Source organism: Oncorhynchus nerka, linkage group LG21 (assembly GCF_034236695.1).
Source record: "Oncorhynchus nerka isolate Pitt River linkage group LG21, Oner_Uvic_2.0, whole genome shotgun sequence".
NCBI classification, from domain to species: domain Eukaryota; kingdom Metazoa; phylum Chordata; class Actinopteri; order Salmoniformes; family Salmonidae; genus Oncorhynchus; species Oncorhynchus nerka.
The window spans coordinates 20230055-20243047 of record NC_088416.1 but is presented as its reverse complement, the minus strand read 5'-3'; the positions used below and the strand labels follow the sequence as shown (position 1 = coordinate 20243047).

Genomic DNA, 12993 nt, shown 5'->3' with positions numbered 1-12993 from the left:
AGGGATACAGATTGGTGACCAGAGGGTTGTTCGTTTATATCTCACTTAAGGTCATTTTTATGATGTAGTGATCAATGCCATTTTTTCCCCCCTGCAGTAAACCATATTAGGTGTACAAAAATACATCACTTTATAATCGATTTAGAAATGGCTGTTTTCATCCTTTTGTCTAGTGCACTTAAGTCAAGGAATATGATATTCTGTTGAGAGAATTACTTTGAGTAAAAATGTGGTATCAGCGACAGCACTGTTTTTCTTTGTGTCTTACGTGTCAATGTGCATCAGGCTGCTTTGCACACATGCTTGAGTGTGGAAAATGATCTCCAGGCAAGCGTCCAGTTGAGGTCTTTCCGCTCGGTCATTCCATTTGACAACATGTGACAGCCAGAACCGGTGTCGCGAACTGTCAGACAGTTCTGCTACGGATGAAATGTCTCTGTAGACGCTTCGGTCCCACATTCTATGAAACATGCATGTTCTCTCGTGCTTTCTGGTCCCCAGGACTGACATTTGTTTGTTTAATTGTTATTATCTGTGATACATAGAAAAAGTCTGTGTCTAAAATCGCAATCTATTCCCTGTGTAGCGTTCTGGGCAAAAGTAGTGCACTAAAATAGGGAATAATGTGCCATATCAGACACCGCCATAATCTTCTCTTCTGATGGCGTGCCACACTTATTCACTGAATTGTCTTTCTCCCTCAGCGCTATCTTTATCACATTTTCTACTCGTTCTACACATTTTTCTTTGATTCTCATTAGTGATGTCAACTCATCCGTCCATGTACAGTGAGTGTCATGTTCCTTCCAGGCACAAGCTTTCATTTTAATTTCCCGTCAAAAGTTGCTGCCCTGGCTTGCACTTGTTTGTAAACTGGGGGCTAATGTCTTGGCAAATGTAACGGATGAGTGATTTTGAATTCTACCGTATGGTCCTTCTGTGACAATAGCACATCTATCTTCTGACGTTGCAACCACTAGGACCTAAACTTAACTAGGTTTACCTTGCTACCCACTCAATTCTATCCCCGGCTTCCCATTGGCTACTCCTTGACAGACATGCCTTTCCACTCACCCCATTGGTCGTTGTTGCCCATGCAGGTTCATGATTGGCCGAGAGAAGCCAGGTGAGCATAGCGAGGTGGCCCAGCTGATCCAACAGACCCTGGAGCAGGAGCGCTGGCAGAAAGAGATGATGGAGCAGCGCTACAGCCAGTACATGGAGGAGGACGAGGAGGTGAGGGGGCTCACATCTCTGTGTCCCAAATGGCAACCTATTCCCTTTATTGTGCACTACTTCTGACCGGTTACCGTAGGGCCCTGGTCAAACACACACGCACACACGCCATGAAAAAAGATTAGTTCAGCCCATCCAAAACATCTCCACTCCTTCCATCAGTCAATAATATGACTGAACAAGATGGCGCTTAAGAAGCGTTTGACACTTCCTCCGCATCACCATCCGATGTTCCATCAGGATCCCTTCACAATGGAATAATACAACGGTCATTCTAGAGAGAACACTCCTTGTTCACCTCCCCTTCACTTGATCTAACAGGACTGGATAGGTTTAAGCAATATGACGGAACCTAGGTGCACGTAGTGCTTTATACCTGCCTAGTCATCTCAGATCTTTGAAAGGGGCTGAATAAGGACATATACAGTAGGGGAAAGTGTTGTGGAATTGAAACCCAGCCCAGCAATTGTCTCAGTTCCTTGTCTCCCCTCAGTCTCTTCCATGGAGAGGAAATGCTTGAATTAATTGAATCCGTCTCCTTGTTAAATTCAATCACGTTCAAGAGATGTCTGGGCTTGGGTGTGAAAGACAGACAAGTGCAGGCCAGATGCCACGACCCAGGTCTGGTATTCCATCACACTGTGTATCCCCATCAGAACATGCCCCCCTCCCAACAGATCTGAGCCTGCATCAATGTCATTTCCTGCTAAAGATGTGTTACCATACACGTCCTTTCTAATGCGTTTAAAAATGAATAGTTCATGTTATTTGGCCTTGTTTTTATTGATAGGACAGTGCCATCTAACGATGCCTATGTGACTCCGGCTCATCCCCCAGTCTCTGCACTTTGTCAGTTTCTCCTCAACTCCGGTTGGCTATGCAACGTTCAAACGGCGTAAACATGTTCAGCACGTTTGGAGAGTGATATTGTGACAGGCGTGTTCAGGGCTTTGATGCTTGGTCCAACTGGGAGGGTTCAGACGAGCACACAGCCCAGGGTTGATGGGGTAGGGGGGGGGGGGGGGCTGGGGATGTGTGTGGCATTCCCTCAGAGAGAGTGACTCATTGGTGTGACAAGGTTAGGAAAGCTTTTGTTGGGGCTTGTCCCAGGCGGCTGTTGTTAAAGGAATATTTCAAATGTCTGTGTGTTATGTGCATGAGATTGGAGATGTTAGGAGTGAATAGGGATGGGTATCGTTGAGATTTTAAGGCTATTACTGCTCTTACCGATACTGCTTATCGATCCGGTTCTTTTTAGTTATTTTTTACTGAGAAAAAAACGAAACAAATGAAGAGCAGAATTAAAACATTTGCTTTATTTTCTGAAATGTAAAATAAATCAACTATTATTTACAGCAAAAGAAACAGCAAAGCTTTGAACAAATCACTATTATAGACTCTAATGTTGTGGTGATGGAAATGTAAAACAAATTAAATAAACAATATTTTCCTGCAAAAGACAATACAGTGGTATAGAGCAACACGGGTGGGGCATGCAGGTGGGCTGCAGAAGAGAATACAGTGGTATAGAGCAACACGGGTGGGGCATGCAGGTGGGCTGCAGAAGAGAATACAGTGGTATAGAGCAACACGGGTGGGGCATGCAGGTGGGCTGCAGAAGATAATACAGTGGTATAGAGCAACACGGGTGGGGCATGCAGGTGGGCTGCAGAAGAGAATACAGTGGTATAGAGCAACACGGGTGGGGCATGCAGGTGGGCTGCAGAAGACAATACAGTGGTATAGAGCAACACGGGTGGGGCATGCAGGTGGGCTGCAGAAGAGAATACAGTGGTATAGAGCAACACGGGTGGGGCATGCAGGTGGGCTGCAGAAGACAATACAGTGGTATAGAACAACACGGGTGGGGCATGCAGGTGGGCTGCAGAAGACAATACAGTGGGATAGAGCAACACGGGTGGGGCATGCAGGTGGGCTGCAGAAGACAATACAGTGGGATAGAGCAACACGGGTGGGGAATGCAGGTGGGCTGCAGAAGACAATACAGTGGTATAGAGCAACACGGGTGGGGCATGCAGGTGGGCTGCAGAAGACAATACAGTGGTATAGAACAACACGGGTGGGGCATGCAGGTGGGCTGCAGAAGACAATACAGTGGGATAGAGCAACACGGGTGGGGCATGCAGGTGGGCTGCAGAAGACAATACAGTGGGATAGAGCAACACGGGTGGGGAATGCAGGTGGGCTGCAGAAGACAATACAGTGGTATAGAGCAACACGGGTGGGGCATGCAGGTGGGCTGCAGAAGAGAATACAGTGGTATAGAGCAACACGGGTGGGGCATGCAGGTGGGCTGCAGAAGACAATACAGTGGGATAGAGCAACACGGGTGGGGAATGCAGGTGGGCTGCAGAAGACAATACAGTGGGATAGAGCAACACGGGTGGGGCATGCAGGTGGGCTGCAGAAGAGAATACAGTGGTATAGAGCAACACGGGTGGGGCATGCAGGTGGGCTGCAGAAGGACTAACAGTTCTTAGCAGTTCTTCTGGAGAAAGTTCAACATATTTGCCTTCTCTGGCAGAAGTCAGGACCTCTCCTGGCTTATCGTGTTCCCTGCAGTCGAAACTACCCTCTCGCTAGGGGTGGAGGAGGCTTGAGCACAGAGGTAACTTGTTGCAATGTTTTTTGAGGAGGGACAGAGTAGCTCTATTCTCCCACCACCACATCACAGGATCTTCAGCCATGTGGATGGGAGGCAGGCCTTTGTAGAGCTCAACCTCTAGCCCAACACGCTCACTGAGGGTGAGGGACGAGGTGTCCTGTTGGATTGTCAACCTCAACTCCGTGTCCTCCTCTGAGAACAGCTCCTCCAAGGCACTCCTTGTTTTGTACATTGGAGGGACTGTCTCCTCCATTTCCTCTCCTTCAGACTCCTCCTCCTGTTGCTGGTGCTCTGTGTCTGTCTGTTCCGGTTCCTCTGACAGCCCCGGTGTTGCTCCTGTCACATTGGCCTCAACAGTTGCCTTCCTCAGCCTGTCCCAGGTGGCGTCACTCACCGGCCTCCCTTTAAATCTGGTGTCCATTGCTGTGGCCTCATTCAGGAAGGCTTGAATGTCCTCATCCTGATAGCGCTCGGAGAGGTTCTCCCATACCTTCTGTTTTGATGGTTGCCACAAACGTTGTGTCTTCATGCTTCACAGTGAAGTGCTCTTCCAGTTTTTAGAGGATGGGTTTGATCTGTCCACAGGTGGCATTCGTTTCACACGACACACACAGTGTGGATGTATAGAGGATTCTCATGAGCTGGACAAACTACTCCGCCTTATGGAAGTCCTCGTCCTTCAGACGGTCCAGGTTGTCCTTGGTCATTGCTGTTCTCAGTTGTGGGTCCAAGGCTGCTGCTTGGATGGCTGGATACTGCTCCATGAATCTCTCATTAGATAGAGTTCCATCTGTTCTTCACGTCAAGGATGAGTGAATGTTGCGGAAGGCCTGAAACAACAACAAAAAACAACATGCATTTAATTACCGCACACTTCCATATTGAATTAAATTGTTAAATGTGGGAATTTCTAAATAATACTTTAATAGATTGAACTGGCTTCTTACCAAGGAGCTGCTGCTTTTCCTTCAAGACTGTGGTTCCATCGAGGATCTCTTGAACCACATGACCACTGCTCTGATTCTGGCTGCCAATTTATCAATGGAAGTAATTTTGTATGTTTTTTGGGCTGCCAGATTCAATGTGTGCGCAAAGCATCCTATTTTTAGGATGTGTAGCCTCTTGATGGCAACATCCAGATTGCCAGCATTATCAACAGTCACCACCTCAATCTTGTTCGGCTCGATCTCAAACTCTTCCAGAATGTCTGAGATCTCCTCTGCCACTACTTTGCCAGTTTGCGATTTGTACTCTGCCCTGGTGTGGAGGATCTTCTATTTTACACTGCCCTGGTGTGGAGGATCTTCTATTTTACACTGCCCTGGTGTGGAGGATCTTCTATTTTACACTGCCCTGGTGTGGAGGACCTTCTGTTTTACACTGCATGGTGTGGAGGACCTTCTGTTTTACACTGCCCTGGTGTGGAGGATCTTCTGTTTTACACTGTCCTGGTGTGGAGGATCTTCTGTTTTACACTGCCCTGGTGTGGAGGATCTTCTGTTTTACACTGCCCTGGTGTGGAGGATCTTCTGTTTTACACTGCCCTGGTGTGGAGGATCTTCTGTTTTACACTGCCCTGGTGTGGAGGATCTTCTGTTTTACACTGTCCTGGCGTGGAGGACCTTCTGTTTTACACTGCATGGTGTGGAGGACCTTCTGTTTTACACTGCCCTGGTGTGGAGGACCTTCTGTTTTTACACTGCCCTGGTGTGGAGGATCTTCTATTTTACACTGCCCTGGTGTGGAGGACCTTCTGTTTTACACTGCCCTGGTGTGGAGGACCTTCTGTTTTACACTGCCCTGGTGTGGAGGACCTTCTATTTTACACTGCCCTGGTGTGGAGGACCTTCTATTTTACACTGCCCTGGTGTGGAGGACCTTCTATTTTACACTGCCCTGGTGTGGAGGACCTTCTGTTTTACACTGTCCTGGCGTGGAGGACCTTCTGTTTTACACTGCCCTGGTGTGGAGGACCTTCTGTTTTACACTGCCCTGGTGTGGAGGACCTTCTATTTTACACTGCCCTGGTGTGGAGGACCTTCTGTTTTACACTGCCCTGGTGTGGAGGACCTGGTCTTGGCCATTGTGGAGAGGTTGGAGTCTGTTTGATTGAGTGTGTGGACAGGTGTCTTTCATACAGGTAACGAGTTCAAACAGGTACAGTTGATACAGGTAATGAGTGGAAAACAGGAGGGTTTCTTAAAGAAAAAGTAACAGGTCTGTGAGAGATGGAATTCTTACTGGTTGGTAGGGATCAAGTACTTACGTCATGCAATAAAATGCAAATTAATTACTTAAAAATCATACAATGTGATTTTCTGGATTTTTGTTTTAGATTCCGTCTCTCACAGTTGAAGTGTACCTATGATAAAAAATATCAGACCTCTACATGCTTTGTAAGTAGGACAACCTGCAAAATCGGCAGTGTATCAAATACTTGTTCTCCCCACTGTATACACTGACAGACTGTTACATAAAGCCCTTGGACTCTAATGTTGCAAAGGAGTGTAGGCCTTTCACTATGAACTTGGTCACAGCTAGGTGGCACTCATTCACCCTCTCCTCAGTCATCCTCCCACTAGCTGCCAACGTGATGGGGCTTTGGGCTTGTCTTTGGCTTGGACCAGTGGTATTAGAGGGAGGAGTGGGTTGGTTCATTGCAGCTGCAACTTTAACAAAAAAGTTTCATCTTTAAATGGGTGATTAAATGTATGAACGCACCCATAGCTAAACAATCAGCTGGCTAATGGTTACTTTTGATCATGAACCCATGTTCGCATAAATGTTGTAACTCCGTGTGTGGGCTCTAGGCTGCTAGCATACATACATAACGTAGATCGGGCAACGAGAGATAAACTACGAGCTAGGCAGTCAAAAATGGTGCATTTCTCTGTCTGTACATGGACAGATTGCTTGTGAGGGCGGAAACACGAGCAAAAGTCTTGTTGCACCTGTGGCAACGAGCATTGTCAGCATCGTCTCTGGTGAAGTGTAACCACACTTTAACGTGTAGCTCTCTCCACCATCGTCACTGATTAAGAGCAGCGTGCTGTAACGTGTGAGAGACGCGAGAGAGAGATCTCTTCTGGGTTGGGAATAGCGAAAATGCATCATAGACGAATGTCTTCATATTATTGCAAATTAGAAACGGTTGGTGAGATACAAAGTGCAAGATAACGTTTATGTAGCAATAATGAATAGGAAATGTATTTTCTTAATTTCTCCAGTACCGAAAGCAGAACCGATAAGTTCAAAGCTTATCGATACTACGGCCTTTCATAATTTAGCCCCGGGGCCTGTTTAATACCTGGTTTCTGTACCCATCCCTAGGAGTGCGTGCGTCTGAGAAGGAAGGGGAAATGTTCTTTTTTCTAACAGAGATGTGTGTGTGTTTTGTTATTGACCTCACCAGGTCCATATAGACAGTACAGTAGAGTGGGATTTATTGCACAAATCAACATACAAATTTGTCTATAATCAATTGTTATGTAGACTATTTGTCAACCAAGATTCACATCACTGCAGCCACGGAGTCCCCTGACGAGCTTTGCCTTCTGACAGGCTTGCCTGGTAAACACAAAATGGTGGTTGCCCAATTCTAGGGTGTCAATTCTGGCCCACTATCGTTCTACTCCTTGAGGGCTTTTTCCTCTATGCTCAACTTCACCATCTAGTGGCCATTTGAGGGTAGAGGGAAAACATTGATTAGAAATAGAAATGGAGGCCTATCCTGTGAGGACCCCCAAAAAACCTTGGTTCCCCTTTGGTAAAACCATGCATTTACTTCACATGGTAGTTACATGGGCAGGTATGGTTACTGTGTGACGACATTGTTGGTTCACAACAAGACAGGAACATGACAGGAATGTCTAAATGCACTCTCTGAATATATTGTGAATACACTCCGAATCTTCTGAATGTCCTCCAGACAGGTGAGTATGCCACAGACGAGGAGGAGGAGATGAGCCCCACATTCCCCAACGCCATAGAGGTTTTTGACCTGGCGGAGAATGAGGACATGCTCTCTCCCATGGAGATGGACCCTGAGAAACTGGCCCACAAGTTCAAAGAGGTGAGAAGGGCGGCTTGATGCCAAAGGCAAATGTTCATCTCGAAATGGAGAAAAAGTTATATTCAATTCGACTACTTGTTGAGAGAGCGTATGAGATTAGACATTGTGCTGGAGTGAGCCATGGTGTCCATTTTTTAACCGCTCTCTCCCTCTGTAGCTACAGATAAAGCATGCGGTCACCCAGGCCGAGATTCAACAACTGAAGAGAAAGGTTAGACCTGCTCCAAAATCAATTACCCAACAAACATGGGACTTGTTTCACAGACCCACCTTAACCCTGGACTAAAACACAGTCCAGGGGTAAACTAGAAGTATACAGGAATAAACTATACACTTTCTCCCCTCATCTAGCTGGCGCATGCAGAGCAGGACAAGCTGCGCTGGCGCATGGAGCGTGCCCAGCTGGAACAGAGCGTTCGGGAGAACAAGGAGCGCATGGAGAAGCTGGAGGGCTACTGGATGGAGGCCCAAAGTCTGTGTCAGGCGGTGGACGAACACCTGAAGGAGACACAGGCCCAATACCAGACCCTGGAGCGCAAGTACAGCAAAGCCAAGCGCCTCATCAAGGAATATCAGCAGAAGTAAGAAGGATTCTGGGGTTTGTAGGAGGGAGAAGAATGAAGGATTCTGGAGTTTATAGGAGGAAGAGAAGGATGGAGGGATTCTGGGGTTTGTAGGAGGAAGAGAGGGATGTTTTTTTGGGGGGGGTTTGTAGTAGGAAGAGGATTGGGGTTCTGGGGTTTATAGGAGAAAGAGGAATGGAAGATTCTGAAGTTTGTAAGAGGAAGAGAGGAATGGAGGATTCTGGGATTTTTAGGTGGTAGTGCTGAGCGATTAACTGAAATTGCAAGGGTTTGTTATTAAATGACCTACGTTGGTTCAATTACTTAATTTTTTTTTAGCTCTACGCGCCGTTTCTCTAGAGAAGTCAAGAACGATACGAGACGCTGGGCTGAAGGGAGTTGTAGTTTCCATTTAAGCAAATTAATTCACAGCAGAAATGTGGTAATTAACTTAAATGACTATAATCAATTGTGCCTATTCTTTCCGGCATGGACAGAGATGGATACACACAGACTGCACGAGAGAGGTTGATGGATAGAGAGCTCGTGAGGTAGCGCAACCTGATTTGATAGTTGTAGTATTTGGTAATAAGCAGTCTAGAAAGTATGACTTGCCTACTTTGATGAACGTAGCATTATGACTATAACTACTATTCCCTGAAGGAGGGAAACGAGATACAACACAGTTGTAGATCCTTCTTCGGGATCAGTGTCCCTTCCACGGGATGGTCGAGCTACCGTAGGCTAATGCGATTAGCATGAGGTTGTAAGTCACAAGAAAATATCCCAGGGCATAGACATATCTGATATTGGCAGAAAGCTTAAGTTCTTATTTATTTTATTTTACTAGGCAAGTCAGTTAAGAACACATTCTTATTTTCAATGACGGCCTAGGAACAGTGGGTTAACTGCCTGTTCAGGGGCAGAATGACAGATTTGAACTTGCAACCTTTCGGTTAAGAGTCCAACGCTCTAACCACTAGGCAACCCTGCCCTCCACCTAGGCTACCCTGCCATTAGTTAATCTAACTGCACTGTCCAATTTACAGTAGTTATTACAGTGAAGGAATACCATGCTATTGTTTGAGGAGAGTGCACAATTTTATACATGTTAATAAACATGTTAATAAACAAATTGGGCACATTTGGGAAGTCTTGACACAACATATTGAACAGAAAAACAATGGTTCATTGGATCAGTCTAAAACTTTGCACATACACTGCTGCCATCTAGTGACAAATCTAAATTGCACCTGGGCTGGAATAATACTATATGGATTGTCAAAGATGACGGTACAAAAAAATACTAAAGAACGTTTTTTATTTTTATTTTTTATTATCTTTTCCTACATTACTTTCACATTTCCACAAACTTCAAAGTGTTTCCTTTCAAATGGTACCAAGAATATGCATATCCTTGCTTCAGGGCCCGAGTTACAGGCAAGGATCTCTTTAAAAAAAGAAAATGTTTACCCCCTTTTTCTACCCAATTTCATGATGTCCAATTGCGATCTTGTCTCACCGCTGCAACTCCCCAACGGGCTCGGGAGAGGCATGCGTTTTCTGAGACATGACCTGCCAATCTGCACTTCTTAACACTTGCCCGCTTCACCAATGTGTCGCCAGCAGCATGCCACCCTGCATACCACTGATGGCTTGCTTCTGAAGCTAAGCAGGGTTGGTCCTGGTCAGTTCCTGGATGGGAGACCAGATGCAGCTGGAAGTGGTGTTGGAGGGCCAGTAAGGAGGCACTCTTTCCTCTGGTCTAAAAAAAAAAAAAAAGCCCAATGCCCAGGACACTGCCCTGTGTAGGGTGCTGTCTTTTGGATGGGACGTTAAACAGGTGTCCTGACTCTCTGAGGTCATTAAAGATCCCATGGCACTTATCGTAAGAGTAGGGGTGTTATCCCCGGTGTCCTGGCTAAATTCCCAATCTGTCCCTCAAACCATCACGGTCACCTAATAATCCCCAGTTTACAATTGGCTCATTCATCCCCCTCCTCTCCCCTTGTAACTATTCCCCAGGTCGTTGCTGCAAATGAGAATGTGTTCTCAGTCAACTTACCTGGTAAAATAATGGATAAATAAATCAAATCAACCAGTGGTGTAAAGTACTTTTAAGTAGTTTTTTGGGGGTAAATGTACTTTACTATTTATCTTTTTGACAACTTTTACTATACTACATTCCTGAAGAAAACAATGTACTTTTTTTACTCCATACATTTTCCCTGACACCCAAAAGTACTTGTTACATTTTGAATGCTTAGCAGGACAGGGAAATGGGCCAAATTCACACACGTATTAAGAGAACATCCCTACTGCCTATGATCTGGCAGTCTCACTAAACATTGTGCTCCTGGCTATCCGTATGTAAACACAAATGGGAATGGGGTTGCCATAACACCGGGGGAAATATATTACGTTTCACTCGCAGGAAGCTAAGCATGCTAGCTGACATTAGCCAGGATTTTTTCTTTTTTTAGCATAATCTAGGCTAGCTAGCTTCTTTGACTGTAGCATGTTCCATTTTTAAAAAACCAAGTGACTTAACACTACGTATACTCAACAAGAGAGCAACTCCACCGTGGGAATAGCTAGTAATAGCTAGCTCGCCTATGCGTGTTAGCCAACCTGGCTAGCACGCTATGCAGCGCTAGCCAAGTCGAGAAAGTCCACATAACCGAGGTGGGGCCGGACCCTTCATCAACAAGTCTGGGAAGAGTGGCAAGCGGTGCTTGACCGAGTCGCACAGGCGGTGGGCAATACTCCCACGGACTGGTTTGAGCGAGGGGCCGCCTGAGCGGGCTGCAGATCGTGAGTACCTTTTTAGATAAATGGCTTAGCCGTCGTCGTCTTGTTCGTTTTCTTAGCCGTCTTAATCATTGCACCAGCAAATTGAAGAATAACACATCATTTGATTTAGAAAACGTATGAGAACAAATACAAACTTCAGCACACAACGTCCAGAAGATGAGCACGCTCTACCACTATGGGACAGTTTAGTTGGCACAACGTAAGACAGTCTCGTTTTCTAATTGTTTGTTTTAGTAGCGTGAATCATTCCTGTTCATACTGAGCGGAATAATTGAAGGAATGAATCAGATCCTCATAGTTATCACCTATGCAAGGCAGGGCTTCTGGCGAGGCATGGATTTCATTGGCCTGGTCAGGCGTGATTGTAGATCCTTAAAAATGTCTTAGGGATCAAATCCCGGTAACGGGATCGATTTGACAACAGCCAGTGAAAATGCAGGGCGCCAAATTCAAACAAATCTCATAATTAAAATTCCTCAAAAATACATGTATTATACAACATTTTAAAGATAAACTTCTTGTTAATCCCACCACAGTGTCCGATTTCAAAAAGGATTTGCAGTGAAAGCATACCATGCGATTATGTTAGGTCAGCGCCTAGTCACAAAAACATACAGCCATTTTCCAGCCAAAGAGAGGAGTCACAAAAAGCAGCAATAGAGAGAAAATGAATCACTAACCTTTTGATGATCTTCATGACATGGCACTCATAGGACTTCCTGTTACCCAATACATGTATGTTTTGTTCGATAAAGTTCATATTTATATCCGAAAATCTCAGTTTACATTGGTGCGATATGTTCATTCAATTTTTCCTTCCAAAACATCCAGTGATTTTGCAGAGAGCCACATCAATTTACAGAAATACTCATCATAAACGTTGATGAAAGATACAAGTGTTATGCATAGAATTAAAGATATACTTCTCCTTAATGCAACCGCTGTGTCAGATTTCAAAAAGGCTTCACGGCAAAAGCACAACATGCAATAATCTGAGTACAGCGCTCAGCCACCAAAACAAGCCATACAGATACCCGCCATGTTATGGAGTCAACAGAAGTCAGAAATAGAAATTATAAATATTCACTTACCTTTGATGATCTTCATCGGAATGCACTTCCAGGAATCCCAGTTCCACAATAAATGTTTGTTTTGTTCGATAAAGTCCATCATTTATGTCCAAATACCGCCTTTTTGTTTGCACGTTAAGTACACTAATCCAAATGCACAAGGCACTAAGTCCAGACGAAAAGTCAAAAAAGTTTCATTACAGTTTGTAGAAACTTGTCAAACGATGTATAGAATCAATCATTAGGATGTTTTTATCATAAATCTTCATTAATATTCCAACCGGACAATTTCTTTGTCTTTAGAAAGGAAAGGAAAGGGAACGGAGCTCGTGCTCACGGCCGCGCGCGTGACTAAACTAAAGGCTTTCAACCTGACCACTGGTTCAAACAGCTCTTATTTGCCCCACTTTCACAGTAGAAGCCTGAAACAAAGTTCTAAAGACTGTTGACATCTAGTGGAAGTCCTAGGAAGTGCAATCTGACCAAATTTACACTTTATATTGGATAGGCAATTACTTGAAAAATTACAAACCTCAGATTTCCCACTTCCTTGTTGGATTTTTCTCAGGTTTTCACCTGCCATATGAGTTATGTTATACTCACAGACATCAT

At 45.0% G+C, this 12993-nt stretch overlaps 1 protein-coding gene across 2 annotated transcripts in view; it reads left to right on the top strand.

The window, feature by feature from the left end:
* Positions 1–12993, top strand: part of ppp1r9ba (protein phosphatase 1, regulatory subunit 9Ba) — a 68000-nt gene that overhangs the window by 50342 nt on the left and 4665 nt on the right. For both annotated transcript variants that reach the window (XM_029625199.2, XM_029625198.2), the window contains exons 6-9: positions 1101–1236; positions 7791–7934; positions 8092–8145; positions 8286–8515. In XM_029625199.2, the coding sequence (XP_029481059.2) occupies positions 1101–1236; positions 7791–7934; positions 8092–8145; positions 8286–8515 (564 nt within the window). The remainder of the gene's footprint in view (positions 1–1100; positions 1237–7790; positions 7935–8091; positions 8146–8285; positions 8516–12993) is intronic.